At 46.4% G+C, this 21,422-nt stretch overlaps 9 protein-coding genes across 9 annotated transcripts; 4 read left to right on the top strand and 5 right to left on the bottom strand.

Moving 5' to 3' along the window:
- Positions 1-220: 220 nt before the first annotated feature.
- I203_102739 (uncharacterized protein) lies at positions 221-1,138 on the top strand (the record flags this gene model as incomplete). The annotated part of the gene is made up of 1 exon (XM_019147021.1): positions 221-1,138. The coding sequence occupies one exon, from the start codon at positions 221-223 to the stop codon at positions 1,136-1,138; it is 918 nt and encodes a 305-aa protein (XP_019003571.1).
- Positions 1,139-1,561: 423 nt separating this feature from the next.
- Positions 1,562-2,281, top strand: I203_102738 (uncharacterized protein; the record flags this gene model as incomplete). The annotated part of the gene is made up of 1 exon (XM_019147020.1): positions 1,562-2,281. The coding sequence occupies one exon, from the start codon at positions 1,562-1,564 to the stop codon at positions 2,279-2,281; it is 720 nt and encodes a 239-aa protein (XP_019003570.1).
- A 127-nt stretch (positions 2,282-2,408) lies between these two features.
- Positions 2,409-3,551, bottom strand: I203_102737 (uncharacterized protein; the record flags this gene model as incomplete). The annotated part of the gene is made up of 1 exon (XM_019147019.1): positions 2,409-3,551. One exon carries the CDS (start codon positions 3,549-3,551, stop codon positions 2,409-2,411), a length of 1,143 nt encoding a protein of 380 aa, XP_019003569.1.
- A 3,274-nt stretch (positions 3,552-6,825) lies between these two features.
- On the top strand, positions 6,826-7,265 carry I203_102736 (uncharacterized protein; the record flags this gene model as incomplete). The annotated part of the gene is made up of 3 exons (XM_019147018.1): positions 6,826-6,836; positions 6,928-7,014; positions 7,115-7,265. The coding sequence occupies 3 exons, from the start codon at positions 6,826-6,828 to the stop codon at positions 7,263-7,265; spliced, it is 249 nt and encodes an 82-aa protein (XP_019003568.1).
- A 1,048-nt stretch (positions 7,266-8,313) lies between these two features.
- On the bottom strand, positions 8,314-9,402 carry I203_102735 (uncharacterized protein; the record flags this gene model as incomplete). The annotated part of the gene is made up of 1 exon (XM_019147017.1): positions 8,314-9,402. The coding sequence occupies one exon, from the start codon at positions 9,400-9,402 to the stop codon at positions 8,314-8,316; it is 1,089 nt and encodes a 362-aa protein (XP_019003567.1).
- A 1,462-nt stretch (positions 9,403-10,864) lies between these two features.
- I203_102734 (uncharacterized protein) lies at positions 10,865-13,435 on the bottom strand (the record flags this gene model as incomplete). Its single annotated transcript, XM_019147016.1, has 1 exon — positions 10,865-13,435. The coding sequence occupies one exon, from the start codon at positions 13,433-13,435 to the stop codon at positions 10,865-10,867; it is 2,571 nt and encodes an 856-aa protein (XP_019003566.1).
- Positions 13,436-14,314: 879 nt separating this feature from the next.
- Positions 14,315-18,053, bottom strand: I203_102733 (uncharacterized protein; the record flags this gene model as incomplete). Its single annotated transcript, XM_019147015.1, has 9 exons — positions 14,315-14,599; positions 14,668-15,012; positions 15,074-15,406; positions 15,483-15,770; positions 15,838-16,116; positions 16,176-16,544; positions 16,608-17,540; positions 17,592-17,980; positions 18,038-18,053. 9 exons carry the CDS (start codon positions 18,051-18,053, stop codon positions 14,315-14,317), a joined length of 3,237 nt encoding a protein of 1,078 aa, XP_019003565.1.
- Positions 18,054-18,079: 26 nt separating this feature from the next.
- I203_102732 (uncharacterized protein) lies at positions 18,080-18,877 on the bottom strand (the record flags this gene model as incomplete). Its single annotated transcript, XM_019147014.1, has 1 exon — positions 18,080-18,877. One exon carries the CDS (start codon positions 18,875-18,877, stop codon positions 18,080-18,082), a length of 798 nt encoding a protein of 265 aa, XP_019003564.1.
- Positions 18,878-19,369: 492 nt separating this feature from the next.
- On the top strand, positions 19,370-21,390 carry I203_102731 (26S protease regulatory subunit 7; the record flags this gene model as incomplete). The annotated part of the gene is made up of 12 exons (XM_065517174.1): positions 19,370-19,383; positions 19,444-19,457; positions 19,513-19,554; positions 19,617-19,654; positions 19,727-19,928; positions 19,986-20,151; positions 20,203-20,275; positions 20,335-20,430; positions 20,483-20,609; positions 20,677-20,926; positions 20,989-21,102; positions 21,171-21,390. The coding sequence occupies 12 exons, from the start codon at positions 19,370-19,372 to the stop codon at positions 21,388-21,390; spliced, it is 1,356 nt and encodes a 451-aa protein (XP_065373992.1).
- Positions 21,391-21,422: the final 32 nt, after the last annotated feature.

Raw genomic sequence — 21,422 nt, 5'->3', positions numbered from 1 at the left:
ACCCACTCATGCATGTCGTGTCTGTTCCAATGTGATCCGTGCGGCCGCCACTCGTCATCGCGGCATTCCGGAACAAAGCGGCCAGATGTGGACCGTGCACCGAGCATGGGGACCAAGACGTCATCGATCACATCCTCGCGGTAAGTTACTGTGTATCTCTTAAATGAACAGCTTGATCAAGCATAAGTCTACCATAACATCCACATTTCCACGAATCAAGATGGAAGACATCATCCCTCTAATCGTCGCACAAGCGACCGATCAACGCTCCTTGCACGCTCTGACCCTCGTTCACAGCATTTCCAACAGACCAGCTACGATCCGCCTATACCATACGATCCGATTATCTCGCCTCGACTCAATAATCTCTTTCCTTACCTATGCACCTGACTGTATCGAAACCAACGTCCGACATGTCGAACTGGAGCTAAAGTTGGATATGGTCACCTCACCACGATGGGGAGAGGTTTTAGAGCGAATCAGAAATCCCACCCGGAAGATGAGGAGCGTGATCAGCTTAAGCGTAACTATCGAAGGGAGCTATCCATATGGTGAACCACTGAAAGAAGAGCTATATCAACTATATAGCTTACTTTGCACCTCATTATTCACGGATAGTTATGAAGGACCAAAGTTTTTCAGATTAAGATACGTGGTCGAAGGTGAATCTAGAGAATGTCCATTCAAACTACAAGATCGAATCATGGAAAGCTTTCTCAGCTGGCCGTCCACGAGGTATCTGGATTTACCATTTTTCGGCAAAGATTGGTATCCCGGACGGGGAGCTTTCCCATTTTGGTTATCGGCTGATCGGAATCAGGATATAAACCTGGAGGTTATTTCGATCTCAGGATTGTTCTTTTGGAATTGGCATAGGGACAGAATGGGAGATTGGTTAGAACAACTATCGAGTTTGTATGTCTCTGAGGGACGACCAAAGAAGAGTCTTAGATTGGAGATAAGAAAACCAATTGATCAACTTCTCGACAATTGTTTAGAGAAATTTGTGGAACGTAAAGATCCAGCGGGGATATTTGATATGATCATTGTGGATGACGGCAGGGAGAATGAAGATGCTGAGAGCTGGAGATTTAGAGTGATGGAGGAATATTACCGTAATGAGCAGAGGAAGATTTAGATGATGATGCTTGCAGTGCCAACTCCGTATGGTATCTTAGGGATCTTACACCACAAGTCCACATCAAAAGGTGGCACAACGAGACCTCCTAACCTTAATCACCAGCGTCGTCATTCATCTCTCGATATTGCTATGCTCTATCGGCCGGATCCTCTGTGCAATCTGAACTTTATTTCCCAAAAATCCTGATCAAGTGCAGTCAACGGATACAGGTAGCCTGGAACCGCGGCTATATAGATGAAGAATCGTTTGCCGCTTTCGAATCTGTCTTCCTCGTTCTCTTCATTCTTCATCTCACAGTGTATCAAGCGCAAATAATCGCTTACAAGGATAGCTCATTCCTCAAGAGTTATCGCCAACCATATGATACTTCCAAGTACATTCTATCCTACAATATAAACGATCCTACATAACTCCAAAATAATGTTCGCTCAATTCGAATCCGAACCCAAACCCAGACGATGCCCCTTCTCCACCGAAATCTTCGAAAACTTCATTTCTTTCGTCAACGACCAACAAACCCTGCATAGTCTGACTCTCACCAGTCGACTATGTAACCAAATAGCTTCGCCTCTCTTGTACAAGTCGATCACCCTCACTTCAAGACATCAAATGGCGAAGTTCCAAGCTGGTGCGCCGAGTTGGGCATTCAATGCGGTTCATCATATCGAAATGGCCCACACATACACAGACGATATCGATAAAGAGAAAACCGAGTCGCTTGAAATCGCCAATATCCTTATATCCTCCAGACGCAAGAAAATCCTCAAATACCCTAATCTTCTCTCTTTCCATTTGACGTACCAAGAGAGACCTTTCAACACGATGTGGTGCACTGCTCCGAGAAGCGTGTTGTGTACGTTGAAGTCTCTAATCTTGAGCCAGATCGATCCGGGTGATACGAAGGAAGGGAAAATGAAATTCCTCAAAGTCAATCATATCAAGAACTCAACTCACAATCATCATCTCGGGTCACCAGGCAAAGATGATGAATTGTTATATCTATATGATCTTCTATTGGAATTGCGTTGGAAATACAAATCGATCATCTCGGTGGAAGCGAGTTTCCATGAATTAGCAAATTGGAATATGGGGTTGGTGGAAAGTGCTGAGCAGTGGCGAGAGAGGATAATGAATGTTTAGTTTCTTGGAGCTTGTAGCTTTCTACACTTGTTACCTTCCGATTTCTATATTTTGCCTTCTTTCTTCTTTCCCCTGTGGGGGTTGAATGCATTTTATGTTGGTGATAGCTCTGATTTCGCTTCAAGTATCAACTACCCAGTGCTCTACCTTCATCCGCAGTCTTGAACACTTTGTTCCTCTGTTCTTTCCCATCAATCCACTCATTCACTTTACCTATCGAGCTGTTTTCCGTAGGTTCTCTAATCCTCAATAATATCCTCCTATCCGGTTCTTCTCCTTGCATTTTATCCGGTATAGGTATTCCCATCTTTTCATATTCTTCTCTATCTTTCCTGTTCTTCTCTTTTACCTGATCCATCCATTCTCCGTTCCTCCTTGATACAGCATCCAACCACTGTACCAGGGCCGCCCCATTCCCACCAAACTGTTCGGAACTCGTACTATGTATTTCAATCTCCTTGAGAAATTTGTATGGTCCTTTTGGGGATTCCAAGGAGGCGAGTAAGCCAGGCAGTAAGTTATAACGATAGGGTATCACTGGTAGACTGAGGTATTGCAAGTTCTTCCATCGGCACATCAAGTTGAACAACGTTTGTTCTGACCAATTCACACCTTCTTTCTCCTCCTCTCCCCCTCGGTTGTTTCTGGGATCTTCAGACGTTGTATAATGTTTACCTATAGATCTCCTGGGTCCATATATTCCTACTAACAGATTCAGCCAATCTCCTACAAGATCATCCAAAAGCGTTCGATGAGCCATATTGTTCCCCGCTATCTTCGTCGGCCCAGAGCTGGTAATGACCAATTCAGGTACATCATATAAGATAGCCGTAGCCCATGGTTGCGGTGCGATCTCGGGCCATTCCTTGCGTAAGGTAAATAGATCGACATCCCATTTGAGCAGTTCGAAGTGAATATGAATGGATCGAATCAGCTTGATTTGATCTTCAGGTTTGACGCAAAACATGTACAGGCAAAAGTACTTGACTGCCTGAGCGTTAAATAGCTTGACATGTCTGTATAATAGGGGAATAGCGAGTTTGTTGAAGTATTTGTTGGTCCGAGCTAGGACGGCGAGGGTCGGCTGGTCCGCGAAAGACGTGATGAGTGGGATCAAGTCAGTCGGTAAAGTGAGTTTGGGCTTGCAGTTCACATCAAAGTTGGATGGTGACGGTCCGGATGGAAGGCTTTTGGCGGGGTATGGGTAGTTGTCGGGTTCGGAGAGTCTGTTCTTTGGCTTGAACAACTGCCGAAAGGAGAATTTACCCATGTCTTTCAGTATGGTGGACTGATGATACGGGCAAACTTGGTGGATGAGTGCGATCAAGCATCTTGAGGATGTTGTCGTGTGTGTCTTGTTTGAGTATTGTCGTATGAATAGTTGATATCATCTTGTTACGTCGCCGAGGCATTCCTTTGCAATCAATGGATTTTAGATCAGGGCACGCGGCGGTGCCGGATCAGTTCATCCGAGAGACCTTACGCCGTCGTGATAACTTAAATGGCGGACGTAAAGGTTTGACGGAGCAAAACATACATACATGCCTATACAAAGAAGCAGAAGACAAGCATGTGAAAAGTAGTGCTTGTACTTGAGATCGGTATCAACAGTCCACCTTGAGTGATTTGATTCTTTTTGTCTTCTCTCCAACACCCACTCCTGCAGTAGGATCACAGCGTGGGCATGAGTCGGATCTTTGGCCTTCCAATCAATTCTAGTAACCTTCTGACCACCCCTAATCCCCTATTTCGGTCTTATATCAGGGACCAGATGGGCCAGCTCTTTCACACAAGGCATCAACAATCCCCCTTCGATATGGAACTTATCGAAATTCCCGCTGCTTCTCATAATTTCTTCCAAATCCTTCAAATGACCCTTGGGCGAAGGCAAGGTTATTATCTTCCATTCGCTTATAGTCGGTTACGAAAGGGGAACGATAGGCAGATCGAGGTACCTAGGGTTTGTCCATTGATTGATCAATAATCCAAACGTTGTCCCTTAGCCCATTGGGCATCACCTTCCACGCCGCGTTTATCAATATGTCTCCCTTGGAATCGCATTGGACCTTTAGCCGGACAGAAGATGGGAATCCATTTCTGAATCAGATCAAATGGAGCGGATCGCATGTCGATGTGGTCCGGCCTCGACGAGTTTTTGTTGTCCCGACGAAATCACTGTCAGGGCATCTAACGATTCCAGATCAGAATCGAGTATGGACTTAGGACATCGTTTTTTGAATTGTACTGTATCAAGGTCCCATGCAGATATGTCGAAATGGAGGTGTGAGTGTTCGATGAGGGATTTGCGACCTGCGAGAGCTTACAACAAGAACACATGAGCAGCGTGTGCTTTTCTGAAGTGTACTGTCTCATACAAGAGAGGGGTGACGAACTCGTTGAGATACTTGGAAGTCAACGCGAGAGAATGGAGGGTATATCGATCGTCGATGATAGATAGCAAAAGGGGAAAGAGCTCGATTGGGATGATCGGAGCAGAGATGACCAGGTGAAGTTCTGGAAGAGGAGGAGGTTCGTCGAATCTGGAAGATAGCACCTGGGTATCTTAGGCCTTATCTACTCAAAGGAAGTTTGAATATACTGTATAATGCCGGACATGTCGGACAAAGAACATTCGTGTGAAGATGATACTCGTTGAAGGTCGAATCGCGGGTTTGTCAACACTCAGCATCGCCTTGCTCCCTTCGAGACATCTCCGATCAACTTTCGGTGATCCGTGATGAGCGGATGACTTGAGAATCAATCCGCCCCCACCCTTTCCAAGACAGATGTCTCTAACGACCGAGTACTTATCCCCAATGCGTTGTATTTCCCAGAACGTATCGAAGCAAGAAGCAATGGTTTGGAAGGATAGGTATGAAAGGACCAGATACTTTGATTCCTCCGCCGGCGGTGCAATTCTTCATACACGCAGGGCGAGAATCATCGCTTCCTTTCTCAGGACAGAAGGACCAGTCAGCTCCTTCAGTCGTGCATAGCCGTCTGTAGGGTATGCTAGTCAGCCGACTAGACCTTAAAAGGGTTTCCACAAGCTGCTTTCACCTCCTAGCGTTTCTTCATCAATACTCATCGCACATCAGTCTCCATCCATCAACTGCCGACAACCTCAAGCGTAGTTATCATCACCATGTCACAATCGTGAGTCATATTTCACACGCTTAATGCGTATCAGTCGAGCGAAGCGAATTTAGCTCACAGATCATAAATCATGCCATCTAACAACCGTCATCGATACAAAGAATCGTTTTCAAGGGTCAATACTAACACTTTCAATGAGGTTGATCGCAAGTTTCTGATTAGACACGCGGCCTCCCAGGGACGCACGGAGCCGCAAGCCGAGTGAGAGATCCTCCCATCGATAACTGTGATTTGGCATGACCTTCGCGGCGACGCTGATTTCACTGAGATGTGCACACAGGATGGCTGTTCGCTTGACCGAAGAATATATGACCGACAGGCAACATAGTATGTCAGACTTGAATCGTGCCGTTACACTCGTGACCAGCTACAGCGAGGAAATTCGTGCAGGCTCAACCACTAGTCCAGATCCTAAGGGAAAGAGAAACGTTTTTTCCTAAAACGCCTTATATAAAGCGGCACGTGCCCTATTGCCTTTGACTTGAGGCAGTCAAGTAGCTTCTATGCTATAGATACTTTGTTAGTGTTTGATGAGGATATGTTTATGCACAATATCAGATTTAGTCTATAGTCAGGTATCAACAAGAAAAGCAAACTATGATCATGGAAAGGTAGTTCTTACTCGCTGGCAACGTTGAATTCGGTGTTGCCACGCAGTATCGGCTTTATGCTAGTTGAGGGCAGTGTCAGACCTTTCCATGGGCTTGATCACTCGAGAGCTATGGCGAGACGTCCTTAACTCCTTGTTGTGCGGTGCCAGTGGCTTACAGCCACAGTTTAATCTACCGAGATTGGAACGCATTTACTGAGTGACAGAAGCATGGGAGGCGCGGATCAAAGTGCGGACCTCGAACCTCAGATCGCGAAGCAGATAGACCACCGTAGATTATCCGTCCTTCAGATGGAGCTGCATATATGTATGAGGGCCTAGACTTGAAGGAAGGTAGGCTTATTACATGACCGTACGGGCACTCAGGCGGATTTATCGACTCCGACATTCTTTGTTGGAGATCGAGAACGGTCTGATATCCCGAAATGGAAGCGAGCATGACATGAGATATTGTACCCGTAGACAAGTGCGCGTACATCCTTTGAGTGTCTACTCTGGCCTCCTCCATGACGGAGTGTCGTGTCCGAAGAAGAGTCTAAGGATACCCGTTGAGACTCTCTGAGGCTCAGAATCCACGGCTGCAATGAATCGGACGTTCAATTCTTCTGTTGAGAGTGCTGATGACATATATACATATATATATGGCGAATCTGAATTGGCGTACGTCCCGGTAGCCAATTCTTCTCTTCTCTATACAGTACTGTAAACTACACGCACAATATAGACAAGCTACGCAACAATAGTCTTCACACACCATACTTGTACCCGATAATTGAGAATGTCCCAAGCGTAAGTGAGCTTGCCAAAAGGTAACCCTGCCTTGCTGAATATCACCTGATACTCTTTGGTTTGCTGATCATCAAGCGTTACAATACTGTAGCAGCTCTTCATTCAGTCAAACCGACAGATCAAGGCTGACTACTTCAGCGCAATCGATGCTACAGGGACATCAAGGAGACTGGGTCACGTGAGTGCATCTTGAGGATGACTCTCACGCTATATCATAATTGTGCCCACTGTCATATACGTAAAAAGAGGATTTGAAAGCTGATCTATAGGATGTACAGCAATGCGGTAGAGCAGGTGGAGAGCTACATGCAATCAAATTTGATGGACATGTCCGACACAGCCGCTGCGTTGACCAGACTCAGGACAGTCTGTGACGAGATCAAGTCTAACCCTGCCAGTACTCCCAAAGGTAAACGCGCCATTGGTTAATACACTACGGTATACAAAAACACTCCTGTACTGCACAAGGATACCGATCATCAAAAGATTGGCTGTGGCATGTACAGTGTTACATGCATATAAATGACATTGTACTTGTGCACACTGTATCGCGTCTGTGTTTCGACGTACTGAGTCGAGTTTCTGGACACTGCTACGCCGCCCAATCCGATATTGCACACTGTACTTTGATACAGTATATCATAGGACTTTTCCGGTGCCATTCTGCGACTCTATGGAGAATCCAGGTCTTACTTCATTCAAGGCTCGGTATGCCCTGTATAAAACAACGATTGAACTTTTGAAAAAATCTTGTCTGTATCGAGTATGAGCAGTATGATGGCTATACTAGATATTGGGAATGATGAACAATTCTGAAAGTTCCATGACATGACAGCCGAGGTGTACTGTACTGTACTGCCACCAATTGTTGCGTTCAAAAGAGGCAAATCGCATGGTGAATGCGATGTTACCTGGACAAACAGAAGCTCTCTACGATGAGCGTAATAGACTGATGACAACCTTCCCAGGTATCTTCCATTCGTTCTTATCTCCATTGCTCTCTGTTCTGTGAAAAGTGCACCTAGCATCTATATCACTGGAAAGACGGACTGGCGTTGAGATGATTCATTGAGATGAATCACTACTACTTTACTCTTCAACGAAGGTTGGTCTAACGGCATCTATGTGCGTCTTCCACTCGAACGCCTCAAAATGTGTAAAAGGGGCGAGGGTTCACCTGACGTATCCTCTCCACTTAGAAAGAATGTATTCTTCCCTCAGTCAATGCTGAAAACGCTTCGCAACATGATTGTTTTCAGGAGTAAGGATCCAAAATAGTCATAGCCGATAAAGAAGGTTGCAAAGGTACATCTTCCAAAAGGTGTTGGAGAGCTGAGATGCGTGTCACTGCAGGAGACGACGCATTCTCAAATTGTCTCATGGTTAGCAGGAAGAATCATGTCAAATAGCTTGCGATATAATCCTTCACACGAAATAGAATCCAGATAGTAACGCTGACACAGACCAATTTATAGCACTATGACTTCGCCGAAAAAGCTATACTAACCTCGACTTGAAGTGGTACAGTCAATTTGGTTTGTCTACCTCTTGACCCAGCCTTACTCGTGATACTCCCTTGATAGCCCATCACTCTGTTCACTGAGCGTTCGTAACTAATTAAGGAGGTAGGTATCTTAGTGGCCTTGGCACTAGACATCTGAGCCCCTATCCCATCCATGAAAGCTTGTCTGATCTTGTATAAGACCGTACCATTCCCGCTTTTAAGTTTGACAGGCTTAAAAGGGTTGGATGAATTTTGAGTGATGCTTTGGACTGTCAGAGAGCCCTCATCATCTACATTAGGTACTGCTGTAAGATTTCTCGAATCCAAAATGACAGAGCAGCTCCACTGTACTTGTATGATTGACCGACCGAGTTCAGGCTCATCAGTAGGCCAGATTGTAACATCTTGGAACGGCCCAGTATGCTCGAGGCCGTAAGTCGTTCTTCCAGGGGTTTGATACCGCTTTAGTTTCACGTGACTACCTGTGAAAGTAAGATGCATGGCATGTTCAAAATGCTGCTGAGTCAAACCTCTCGTCGAAACGTATTCCGTTGTCAACCGTTTCATGTTGAGCTTGGAGCTGATCTGGGCATGTGGAGCGATAGTAGTAGACGTTTGAGTATTGTCAGAAGTAAATTGCCGTTGATGAGGGACGGAGGAGGTAGGCCAGGATGTGTTTTTGTTTTCCCGTAGTGCTTGAGTCAAGGTGTTGTTTACGCCGTAGTCCGCACGGATCATGTCATTTCTAGACAACCCCTTGGCCGATGTCGTGTCATGAGTGTGAGCAGAGTGAGGTCGTGCCACATCAACTCTCTCCCTCGTCCCAGCGGCGGTTGTCTGATTGTCCTGAGGGGTTGATCCGGTGATCATTGGGTCATGTGTACAGTCTTGCAAGTATCGAGGTTGGTGGGTACGGTTTTCAACAGACTCTTGGGGCAACAGAGTCTCGAGGTCATTGAGATTTTGATAGATGCCACCCAGTGATGAGGTAGCTGGCGCATAGTACTCAGGAAGGGTCACTGCGACTCTTGAAGAAGGAGCGAGTCCATACGGAGGTGTCATCAAGTGGGCTGACCATTGTTGATCTTGATAAGAAGGACGAACGAAGCTGCGACGAGAGCTGCAGTCTTGAGTCCAAAGCGGATTATCAGACACAGGACCCACATCAGATACTTCTGAAGATGTCCCGATTTGTTTGTCGGAAAAAGGTACCTCATTGCCCAGGAGCGCGTCGATATCGTCTAAATCACGTTGTATGTCACTCAAAATGGACCGGTCAGAGATGGAGAACATATCGGAGGGAGAAGATGGTGAAATGGTTGGGACTCGAGACATCAGCGATGAGCTATCAATGCTGGTATTTATACGCACGAACATCGTCAAGATGCATATCAGTAGATCGATCGAGCTTTTCAAATGCCTCGAACGTGGAAAGAAAGTATAATAAGCTTATCTTCGACTGCCGATATAATTCTGGATTCTGACAAAAGAGCGATGCCGCTGTTGAACTATAACTTCGCCAAAATTTACAATTTGGCCTGCGAAGGTGGATTTCATTCCCTTTCAGTATATGACAAACCCTGGTGAGCAGTCGAAGAGTGAGGTGGCAGATCGACACATCCTCAGACCACAATTTCTGAGCTTAGGGTTCTGACTTCGAATGTCAATCTGGCTTCGGTCGGACCTTGAGTTGCGCAGGAGAAGCAAATCCTTTGACTGTCCTTTCGAGCCTACCGAGGTGCAGTGGCCTTCCGAGCCCGACTACTCCCGTGAAAGGAGGTACGAGCTGCTGTGTCCATAAGACTGATCGGGACAGCGACAAGAAGGCGAGGCGTACGGTGGAGCGAAGACCTAACACAACTGATCAAGATACTAAGCAAAAGCCAAAAATTTATAATCCGGCGTTGTGCGATAGTGGTTATTCGGCGGGTCTAGAACTTGAAACATCTGGGAACCCGTGCCGTCAGGCTCGCATGTTCGAATCATGCCAACGTCGAAACTTTTTGTGTCCTCGGCTTCTGGACTCTTTTTATGCCTTTGAGAGCCGCCCAACTTGTTTTAGTGGTCGCAGACACAAATACGAGGAGAATTACTTGAAAAGGGTTTTTTGGGAAAGTGCCACACGCATTTTCATCAAGCGCCACTTGTGGTGAACATCGAAATTCATGCTGATGGCGACGACGTTTGGGATGATTCGGAATATGCGAGTATTGCTTCTAATCAGTCAAGGAAAGTAAGAGTATGATATTCATACAATTGGCTTTTCGCTCCTTCCGATAGTTTCAACCTCGAGATCATTGAAACAGATGCTTATAAGGGCAATATACACACAATTTGCATCGCTATGAATCTGACTTATTTTCTCACAATCAGATATAAATTGTAGAATACACCAAAACGATATTTAATGGGAAACATTGGTGATACAAAATCCTCATGACCTATCTCCTACCACAGATCATTTACCTCCTGATTTGTATGTACTCTTGCGCTAAAGCCTTTCCCCACACATCACTCGTTTATTCTAATACCCCCTTCCGGCTCTACCTCTACTCCTACTTCTCCCCGTTCTACCCCTCTCCCTCTCGTGACGATCCTCCTCATGTATCACCCTTCCCTTTTCCTCATGGACCATATCTAACTCTCGACCATACGAGTATCTCTCTGGGGCTTGCTGCGATACCTCCCATACGGGTGAATCCCTCGATCTACTCAAGCTTCTACCACCTCTACTGACAGATGGTGAATGACTCGATCTCGACCGTGAAGTACCGGACGAGTGGGGAGGGACGTTCATTGGGTTATAAGACGATGTTGTAGCGGATGAAAGGGAAGTACCGAAATTGGTAGGATAGGAAGGTGCAGATTGAGGTTGGATAGCGATTCTTGGTCTACTACGTGATCCTGAGCGAGAGTTGGAATATCCAGGTATCGGTAGTCCTGTGATTGCAACTTCACCGGAATGTCTAGCATATGGTAGACCAGGTATATTCAGACCATTGTTCGTCTCTCCTCTACGAGTAGTCCGCCCACGAGCGGTATCAACGGATTCGAGGGATCTAACTAAATCTGGAGCATCCAAGGTGAACATTGGCCTATGATCGTTTCCACTACTTCTTGATCTCGAGGCACTAGCAGATCTAGATCGGGGATGTCGAGGATCATCTCTTCGATTATTGGTGCTAGGTGGACGAGAAGTAGAAGTGAAGACATCAAGTCGATCATCGTACGCTTGAGGTTGTTGATACATTCTATCTCTTGAAGCTGAAGCCGAATTTGAAGAAGCAGTAGAATGTTTCCTCGTCCTACCTCTACCGAATGGTGATCCAATCGAGACAGGTCCAGCACTGCCGTCTCTCCTAATAGTATCGACATAACCGTCGTTCAAACCCATACCCATTCTTGCCCTCGATCGACTTCTAGACTTGCTCCGAGATTTCACTTCTGCCCATCCGCTGACCGCGTCACTTTCTTTCACCCTTCTCACGGTCCACCTAGTCTCTTTGTTCCCATCTAAACATCCGTGTAGACATTCTAGCCATTCTCTACCTAGGAAGGCTGGTTCTTCCCACGCACCGCGTAGGATCTTCATCTGTAATCTAGGATCAAAGGCGTCCACGAATGGAAGCCTGCCAGTAAGCAGCGCATGAAGTATTATACCTAATGCCCACACATCTTGAGCAAGCGATGGACCTGCTGGTGGAGCACGAAGTAACTCTGGTGGAGCGTATGGTAAAGACGCCGAAGGAAAGGGTCGGGTGGGATGAGGAGTGATATTTTCGGGCAAGGGATGTTCGTTTGGTCGGTGTTTGGATGAAGGAAGTGGTGAGGACATTCTCGGACCTCTATGATACCCAGCAGGTAAGGTGGAGTGTCTACCTAATGGACTTGAATGACCCATAACGAGGGGAGGAGGGACCGTCAAATTCGATTCTTGATGACTGTTATGATCTTTATCTTGGATCTTCTGTGCCATGTAGAAATCAGCTACCATGACCGATCCTGACTGATCCACCAGGAAATTATCTAATTTCAAATCCCCATGTAAGATACCACCTTCAAAACCTTCATGACCTTCATGTAACACCTGCACGGCGTTGACCACGCCTGGGAACCATTTCCTGGCTGTCTTATCTGATCCACCTTCTCTCTGCAATACGTCTAACAGCGATCCACCCGACATGTAAGGTGTGAACAGGAAAGTAGCAAATGGTGTTCGGTGCATTTCCACTAGTGGTAGTAGACTTGGATGTTTTGGTAAACTTTGCCATATCTTGATTTCATCTTCAAATTTCTCTAATGATCCTGATCTATCTGACAGATCGTCCCGCTTCACAATCTTGCATGCTAATACTTCCCCAGTATGTACGTGTGTGGCTTTGCGCACGGTTGAAAATCCACCTCTACCTATAATCTTCCCCAAGATATAGTCTGATACTTTTGCACCTTGAGCGTCGGGAGCCAGATTCTGCGGTGGACGTAGTGACATTGAGGATGAGAAGTGGGATAGGAAAGCCGAAGCGGGTGAGAACGCACTGGAAGATAGGTCAGATGCTGAGGGCGAAGGAGGTCCAGAAGGTCCAGGATCAGACATGAATGCTGGGGATGATGGACCCTGGTCGGATGAATGGACGGATGGTACACCGCCAGTCGAAGCTGGAGCCTGCACCGCATGGTGGGAGAATAACGGGTGTCTGGATGCCAAGGGAGGTGTGAATAGTTGAGCAGCGGGATTAGGAGGTGAAGTAAGATTTGATCCTGCAGCACCGAAGCTGACCGTCTCTCTACCTGCTCCGCCAAATACACCAGCGGTTCTAAGACTAGTTGCTCTTCTAAGGTCAGAGGCGATGACAGCAGGATTAGATGGTCCAGCCCCATTCTCATCAACGATCATTTCCATCTCTTCCTGTCCTGGTCTACCGTACCCTAGCGCTGATATACCATTCGCATTGACATTGTGTTCAAGGCCTGCATCAAAGCTGGTCGACCGTGGTGCATTGAGCCGCTGGATCCAGGCAGCAGCTGGAGATTGTCGATTGGGCGGTGAAGTCGCTGGCGTAGGTGAGGGAGAGGGTGAAGAGGAACTTTGCAGCATCCTAAATGGTGGAAGCGTACCAGCGTCATTTTGGGTGAGGAGATGAAGATGTTAGTCAGGCTTCCGAGATGATGCCGAGAGGCATGAGTAAGTCGTGCAAAGGAAGCACACTCACGAATGATCCGATGCTGCAGAGTACAAAATTTGTTTACAGACGTTGTATTGTTGATGTGATATTTCCTTTCCGGGATAGAGGTGCCCGGGGAATCTCGACAGAAAAGGCTTTGTCTGAAAATGCTGACAGCGATGAGAGACCGCGCAGTGAGCGATATTGCAGGATACTGGAAGATGGGTAGTGAATGATGATTATCCTGGTGGAGAATGGAAGATGTGATCCAAGGATTTGAAGGAAATGAAACGAAACGAAAGGGAAACAGGGTTGCGATTTGATGATCTAACCGGCTAAACTGATTTGCTATTTGCACAAACTGAACCAGGTAAATAAACGCCTTTGACTGCCCATGTAGTTATCCGCTCGTACCGGAATACCGTAATAGCAATATCCAATCCACATACAAATAGGTTCATTGTATTACCTATGCTTTCAGAAGGATGTCGGGTGGCGATGATGGAGATGATGGCGATGGTCACACACCCACACCTGTACAAGCTATGCTGGTCATGTCTCACATCGCCGAGGAGGTGACATTTCTACGCACCAGATCAAAGGAAGATGGGATCCTGTCACCTGACCATGTTGTTAGTAGTAGGTAGGTTCGGATCATGGCTGAAAAAGGCATAAGCGCCGAAAAAAAAGAGACAATGGATTACATTTTGTCATTACGATGGAATATTACACATGCATGGAGCAAAAACATATATTTTCACGAAAGGATACAATGTACAATATACAACAAGATTTGCAAGTGGTGGTGACACTTAATCGTCTATAGAAGCAACTTCAATGTAATCCGTATCATCTTCATCATCGTCAACCACCACTATGGGGTTCTGTTCGTTCTCGTCGTCCTCATCATCATCGATCTCAACAGGTCGAGATTGACTTCCATTAGGCGATTCAATTAGATCATTAATATCGATCCCTAATACCGTATTGTCATCCCCTTCTCTATCTGCAGCTCGGTGTTTGGGCGCGAAACTGTCAATACGAAAAGCATATGCTGTGTAATGTTGAGCGTATGCTGAGGCTGTCCGACCAGGATGCTATACATATAGCAGAACCATCAGACTTCAACTGTCGATTGTCTGGAGAAAGATGGACGAGAACTTACAATACTGGCGAACAAGGTCCAAGCTTGAGCAGAAGTCTTGGGATGAGAACCTTTATAGCCCGATATATACTGTGCCATCGCCTTCTCCTCCTCTGTATCGTATCTGCCACTCTTAGCATTGTTCGACTGATATCGTTTTTTGGGTGATGAGGAAGCAGAACTCGGAAACGAGACAGGTTTGTCGACGTTACTTGTCGAGGGCTGGGCGTCATGATGAGCAGACACATCTGCGGCTTTCGCAGCCACCGTGCTTTGCAGGTTGGGAGGAAGGTCAGAAAACTGTTTTTTGTTTCTTCGCCAGTGCTTCCAGTTCTGGAACCAAGTCGCTCGAGGGTAAATACCCACCTATAACACATATACATCAGTATTGTCACAATGCGATACATCAAACTGACATGGAACTGACCTCGGTGTACAAAGTCAATCCAATCTCTACGGAAGTCAATTTCCGCTGAACAAACTCTTCTTCCCTCTCCCTGAGTATCTGAGCTATTTCCTCAGTGGTCAGAGATCCATGAGGATCTTCATCATCATCGTCCGGCACAGGTCGAGAAGTAGGTTTGGAAGGAGAGCTGATACTAGGCCTCGTGGATACCGAAGTCGATGATCCTCTTCTATCGGCAGGTGGTACAGCTGGCTCAGATGATACAACGGCATTGCCAGAGTTTTTGAATCGGCCAGTCTTCCTACTCCATTCAGAGTACAATACGCTCCAAGTCGTCGCATGGAACTTCCCGTGCTGTATGTATCAATCGGAAGGGTTCCACTTCAACATGTTTTCAGGCAGTCAAAGTAAATTCATCCTCATCACTCACCTTGGCCGCCAACTCCTTGCCAATACTTGTGAATGATTTCGAATTCGCATCCCTCACGTCCGTTGTGAATATTCGCTCGTAATCTGCATTACTATATTCACCTTGATCGGTCAAACTCTGCGGTGCTGCCGAAGGTAAAATCGTGCTGGATCCGGCAGTCGCGGAAGGCTTGGCTGAGACCGGGCTTATTGGCGAGAGTTGTGAATATTGGAAATTGACAAAACGTCCAGTTCGCTTGGTCCAATTGGATATTAGGGATGCCCATGTCCCAGCGGGGTATTCAGGATACTATACGATTGGGATAATGAGTCATGAGCACAATGATCTGAACCATTAAAAGCAGGATGTTTAGTACCTTTCTGTTCAGATATAAACTGAATTCCGTGACATTCATACCGGTACGATTCGGAGTCTCTGAGATAAGGATTCTCGCGATCTGATCGGTCAAAAGTGCAAGTTGATTTGATTTGGTCTTCGTTGGTGCAACTTTACTTGCAACTGGAGGACTGCGTGATAACTTGCTTGGACTGCTCTTGTTGACCGGTACAGTCGCGGCAAGGTATGCGAATCGTCCTTTCTTATGCTTCCAATCGTGATAAAGATTTCCCCAGTGCGCCTCGGAATAAGTAGCGTACTACAATCGACCTCAATTGTCAGTGCGGTCTCAAGGATACCGATAATATCTTAGCATACCTTTGAAAGAAGGAAAGCGATTAATGCTTTTACGGTACCACCTTTCTTGACCAACATCACTTCTCTCTTGAAGATCTCATCCAGATCCTCTGACGACAGGAAAGGTTCGTTGGTCGCAGTTGGCCGGGAGAGAATAGCGGGTTTCTTGTCCAGATTCGCTTCAATGGGATTACCGTGTACGACAGCAAACGCACTTTCTGGGAGCTTTCGACCCTGGCTCAAAGATTTGACGAGCCACGTAAATGTCAGAAACCATATACCCTGTTTCGTGAGACTTTCGACGATGGAATGCCATTGACTATGTTTGTAGTTGTGTATGAGCACATGGGTGGAATCGGAGTACGAGGTGACCAACTCTCCGCCCGCCGCCTGTAAAATGCATTGTCAGCCGACAATTCGAGATCTAACCCGGATGATAAGGGAGCAACATACTTTGATACGTTTGATCAGCGTTATCCGATCAGGATAAGTGGTATCCACCCAAAATTTCAATCCTGAGAATATGGTCGTTGGGTCGGAGGGTTCTTGCGCTGTTTCTTCTTCCATCTGAACATCTTCTCCTTCCGGTGTTCGCTCTGATGGAGCGCCCGCATCAGCTTTAGGTTGCGTCGCCGGCGCAGCAAGATGGACGAGATTGTTGTCGACGTGGTTGTCGGATGCGATGTGCGCTGGAGAATCGGGACTTTGAAGTATCACTTCCGCTGGTATGGGTTTAGAAGCTGTTGGTGAGTCAGCTGTCATGTATGACGCAGGAGCCGAATCAACTGGGTTTGTATCCTGGGCATCTTCCATTGGTATATCGTCGTTCTGATCTGCTTCTAGCTCCGGACCACGACTGTGATCAGCATCGATAGGCTGAACCTCATCTGCTTGAGTATCTTGTTGATCGCCGCCCAACTCCATCGCATTGATGCCTTGAGGAACAGTTCTGACCTCTATCTCCTGTCCTTGATCGTGCGATATATGTTGATCATTCTCATCATCCTTATCGTTCTCAGCGTCCCCATTTTCATCGTCTACCTGCCCTCCATCTTCCTCTTCACCTGGTTCCTCAGTACTGATCTGTACCTCGGAAGGTGGTCCACCAGCTCTACATCCACCCCAATCATCCGCCAAACCAAGGAATTTCCCAGCCTCAATGCATTTATCTATCCACCAAGCTTTCAAAATGACCTTCTTCTGCCATGGTTCTTCGTCCGTCTGATTTCCTCGACGTTCTCGCCTCCGCTGGTATCTCTCCAGATCACGAGGACGTAGCCAGTACGAATGGCAATACGCATCAAACAGATAGGTACTGCTCGGATCTAGAAGCAGCAGGGAAGTCTCGTCTTCAGTGTGATCCGGAGATATCTCGCCGCCCTCAGCCTACTCATTTGTCAGCTTAATCAAAACCTTGACAGTCAAAATCGAGCTAACCTGTATCTTCTTGATCAAGCTTGATCTGTCGTTCAATGCGGGATCAATCCAAATGTACAGGGGAGTTTCCGTTTCAGGATCAACGAAAATACCATCCCCGTCATCTTCGTATGTGATCCCGCCCACAGGGTATCGGACATGGTAAATTCGGGGTCTCGAAGGTCCAGCTTCAACCAGCTGAGGGGTATTGGCAGCCTCTTTAGCAGTCTCTGGAGTTGATTCACGTGGAACGGTCGCTCTGGGTGGCCGAGGTCCATATTCTATCCTTTCCGCTTCTTCTTCCATCGAGATTGCTGATACCGGTTCCGATGTTGATCCTACCGCAGGCGATGATGATTCTATCGTGATTGCGTTTTGAACATTCGATCCAGACAATAACGAATGATTGACTACATGGCCAATCCAGTCAGCTTCGAAGACGGGTAGACCGAAGAGATTCGACTTACCTTGGTTCATGGCCATCTCCTAGAGATCATTCAGAACTGATCCTAACTCAATGCTATCTTTGCCTCGCTTCTGCTTGCCCTTCTGCTCTTTCTCTTCTTGTCCGTCCTCTGACTCCTTGATTCCGAATCTTCCTGTTTCCTTTTACCCTTATCTTTCTTTCTCTTCTTCGTATTCTGCTCCTTTTCCGTATTCCGGGCTGTTATGGTATTGCCGTTCTGAGATCCGTCGGCTGGATGAGCCTGACTATTGACCACGCGAATAAATCGGATATTGATATGATGGTCTTGCCCAGTTGAGCCTTGTAGGCGGTTTTCCGCTTCCTCTCTGATGACCTGTTCTGCTATGATCGCAGAGCTTCTCCTGCTCGGTCTCTGATCTCTATATTGTATACTGGCTTCTAGGTCATCGATCCTGCGTTGCTCTTGGATGGGAACTTCTTCATCAATTGGACCACTAGTACCGCTTGGATCCCGTTCCAGATGATCTCTGATCACTCCTTCCGCTACTATCGCAGATCTTCGTTTCCTCGGTCGCCCTTCAGGCTCAACCCCAGACGCAAATGCTGATCCAGCAGGAGTATTGATGGGATTACCGTAAAACTTCGCTTTCTTCTTATCTTCCGCTTTCTTTTTCCTACGAGCTGTCCTACTCAGGGGTTTGAGGGGGAGATTCCACACTGGTACCCTACGTTTTCGTACTGTCGCTCGGAGGGGTACACTGTTCGCACCGCTGTTCACTGGAGGTTGAGCATTGCCGATCTTAGCTGTAGATGATGAATTGGTCCCAGAGTCGTTTGAGGGATTGCTGGCGTGGAAATTAGCTAGTCTGCTTGGATGCATAGACAGAGTGGGTGGTCCTGCAGATGCTAAGGGCAATGATATGAAGATGGCTGTGGTAGGTTCAACATGAGATTCTATCCCAATATCGACAACTAACTATATAAGATCATCTATCTCTTGGGCATGAATCAATCATTGTTCGTGACTTGCTTGGTTCCAAAAGGTATGCAAGAATGCGGAGCACCACATCGGCATTAGCGGTGTTATTTTCGTATGGGCTCAAAAGTCCTGATGATGTGGCAGGCTTCTGTATATAATATATCCGGGGCCCACTTGTGACAGTCGCGACTTGATGCAGCAGGACTTGTCATCGTCGGTGTGTTCCATGATGATTCATGATTTGTAACTGATACAACATATCATTTGTCTGATCATTCGCATCTTCAATAACAGCACCTACGCTCTCGAAGAGATATCATCGCAGGAGATACGGATACCCTTTGAAAGGGGAAACACTCGTTAGAACAGCAATCGAAGTAGCAAAGAGTCAACATGCCACCCAAAGAGTGAGTACCATGATCGACCATAATGGCGGATTCACTTGCTGACAGTCGTGATAATATTAGGGACTGGGAGAAATGTGGGTCTTTAAGTAGCGATCGTAGGATGACTAGAAGCTGATTTTCTTTATTTAGATGAGAAAAAGGTCGGGGATGAAAAAGAGGAGAAGATAGTTGGTGAGTTGCAATTCGCTCTCATCCCCTTTTTTCGATGCTGCATGCTAAATAGTCATGGATAGCTCTCGATGAATCTGATATCCAAATATTGAAGACATATGTAAGTTGGAGTCTGTTTGAGACATCCACGGTCAGACTAGCTTACGCTATTACCTTTCTTCTTGGATTACAGGGTCAAGGACCATATTCGTTGGCGTTGAAGAAGATTGAATTAGAGTTGAAAGAAATCCAGAAACGGGTGAATGAGAAGATGGGCGTTAGGGAGTCCGATACTGGGTTGGCATCTGCGAACTTATGGGATGTAGCTGCCGATAAGCAGAGACAAGGTCAAAGGCCATTGCAAGTCGCTCGATGTCAAACCATCATTAAAGCTAGTGTGTATCAGTTCTCTTCTACGCGTTTGCGTCATACTGATGTATGATTGTGATCAGCCAATCGTCAGTCAGAAGGACAAGCCTTGAATCCCCAAGATGGCGCCGGTGCTGGAAATCCCGAAGGAGACAAATATGTGATTTCGATCAAACAAGTGGCCAAATTCGTAGTCGGTTTAGGTGAACAGGTAGCTCCAACAGATGTCGAGGAGGGTATGCGAGTCGGGTGAGTTGACTAATCCTGATCGAGGGAAGATCTTGCTAACTCAACGTGCAGAGTTGATCACACCAATTACAAGATCATGATCCCCTTACCACCCAAGATAGATCCTTCCGTTACCATGATGCAGGTGAGTTCATCCTGCCCCAACAGTCGCGTTATGAGTGTGATGCTAATTAAGATTACCAGGTCGAAGAAAGACCATCGATCACGTATGCGGATGTCGGAGGATGTAAGGAGCAGATTGAGAAGCTTAGAGAAGTCGTGGAGCTGCCTTTACTAGAAGTGAGTTATGTCTTGAATTCCAAGTTGAGGTTATGCTAACTCAAATGCTCAGCCTGAGAGGTTCGCCAATCTTGGTATCGAGCCACCCAAGGGTGTCCTGCTCTACGGTCCTCCCGGTACTGGTAAAACTCTCTGTGCACGAGCTGTAGCCAACAGGACGGATAGTACTTTCATTCGAGGTCAGTCCTGATTTCCGTTAAAATCTTAGGGAGATAGTAAGCTGATATGATCTCGGGTAAACATCAGTCATTGGTTCGGAATTGGTGCAGAAATACATTGGTGAAGGTGCAAGAATGGTACGAGAGTTATTCGAGATGGCTCGATCGAAGAAAGCATGTATCATCTTCTTTGATGAAGTCGATGCTATTGGTGGAGCGAGATTTGATGATGGGGCAGGTGGTGATAACGAGGTACAAAGGACGATGTTGGAATTGATCAATCAGTTGGACGGTTTCGATGCTAGAGGAAATATCAAAGTCATCATGGCTACCAATAGGTCAGTTTTAAGAATACCTTCGATGCCTGGAATGTTAAGCTGATGAGTACCCTACTGCGTAGACCTGATACCCTTGATCCTGCTTTATTGAGACCTGGTAGATTGGATAGAAAAGTCGAGTTCAGTTTACCTGATAATGAAGGGCGAAGTCATATTCTGAAGATCCATGGAAAGAGGTAAGCCGGATGTCTCTAGCTTAGATTGATGCTATCGTACAAAGCTAACAACCATCCTCCAATATCAGTATGAGTGTCGAACGAGACATCCGATATGACCTCATCGCACGATTATGTCCCAATGCCACTGGTGCCGAGTTGAAATCTGTTGCTACCGAGGCAGGAATGTTCGCTATTCGAGCACGAAGAAAGGTAGCTACCGAAAGAGATTTCCTCGATGCCGTCGAGAAGGTCATCAGGCAAGGTACCAAATTCTCAAGTACCGCATTATATGCTCAGTACAACTAGATGGGAATTGGTATCGTATTGGTATCGTATAT

The sequence above is a fragment of the Kwoniella mangroviensis genome (genome assembly GCF_000507465.2).
Source record: "Kwoniella mangroviensis CBS 8507 chromosome 1 map unlocalized Ctg01, whole genome shotgun sequence".
NCBI lineage: Eukaryota > Fungi > Basidiomycota > Tremellomycetes > Tremellales > Cryptococcaceae > Kwoniella > Kwoniella mangrovensis.
Note: the sequence above shows the minus strand (reverse complement) of the source record. Positions and strands in the feature narration are given on the sequence as shown.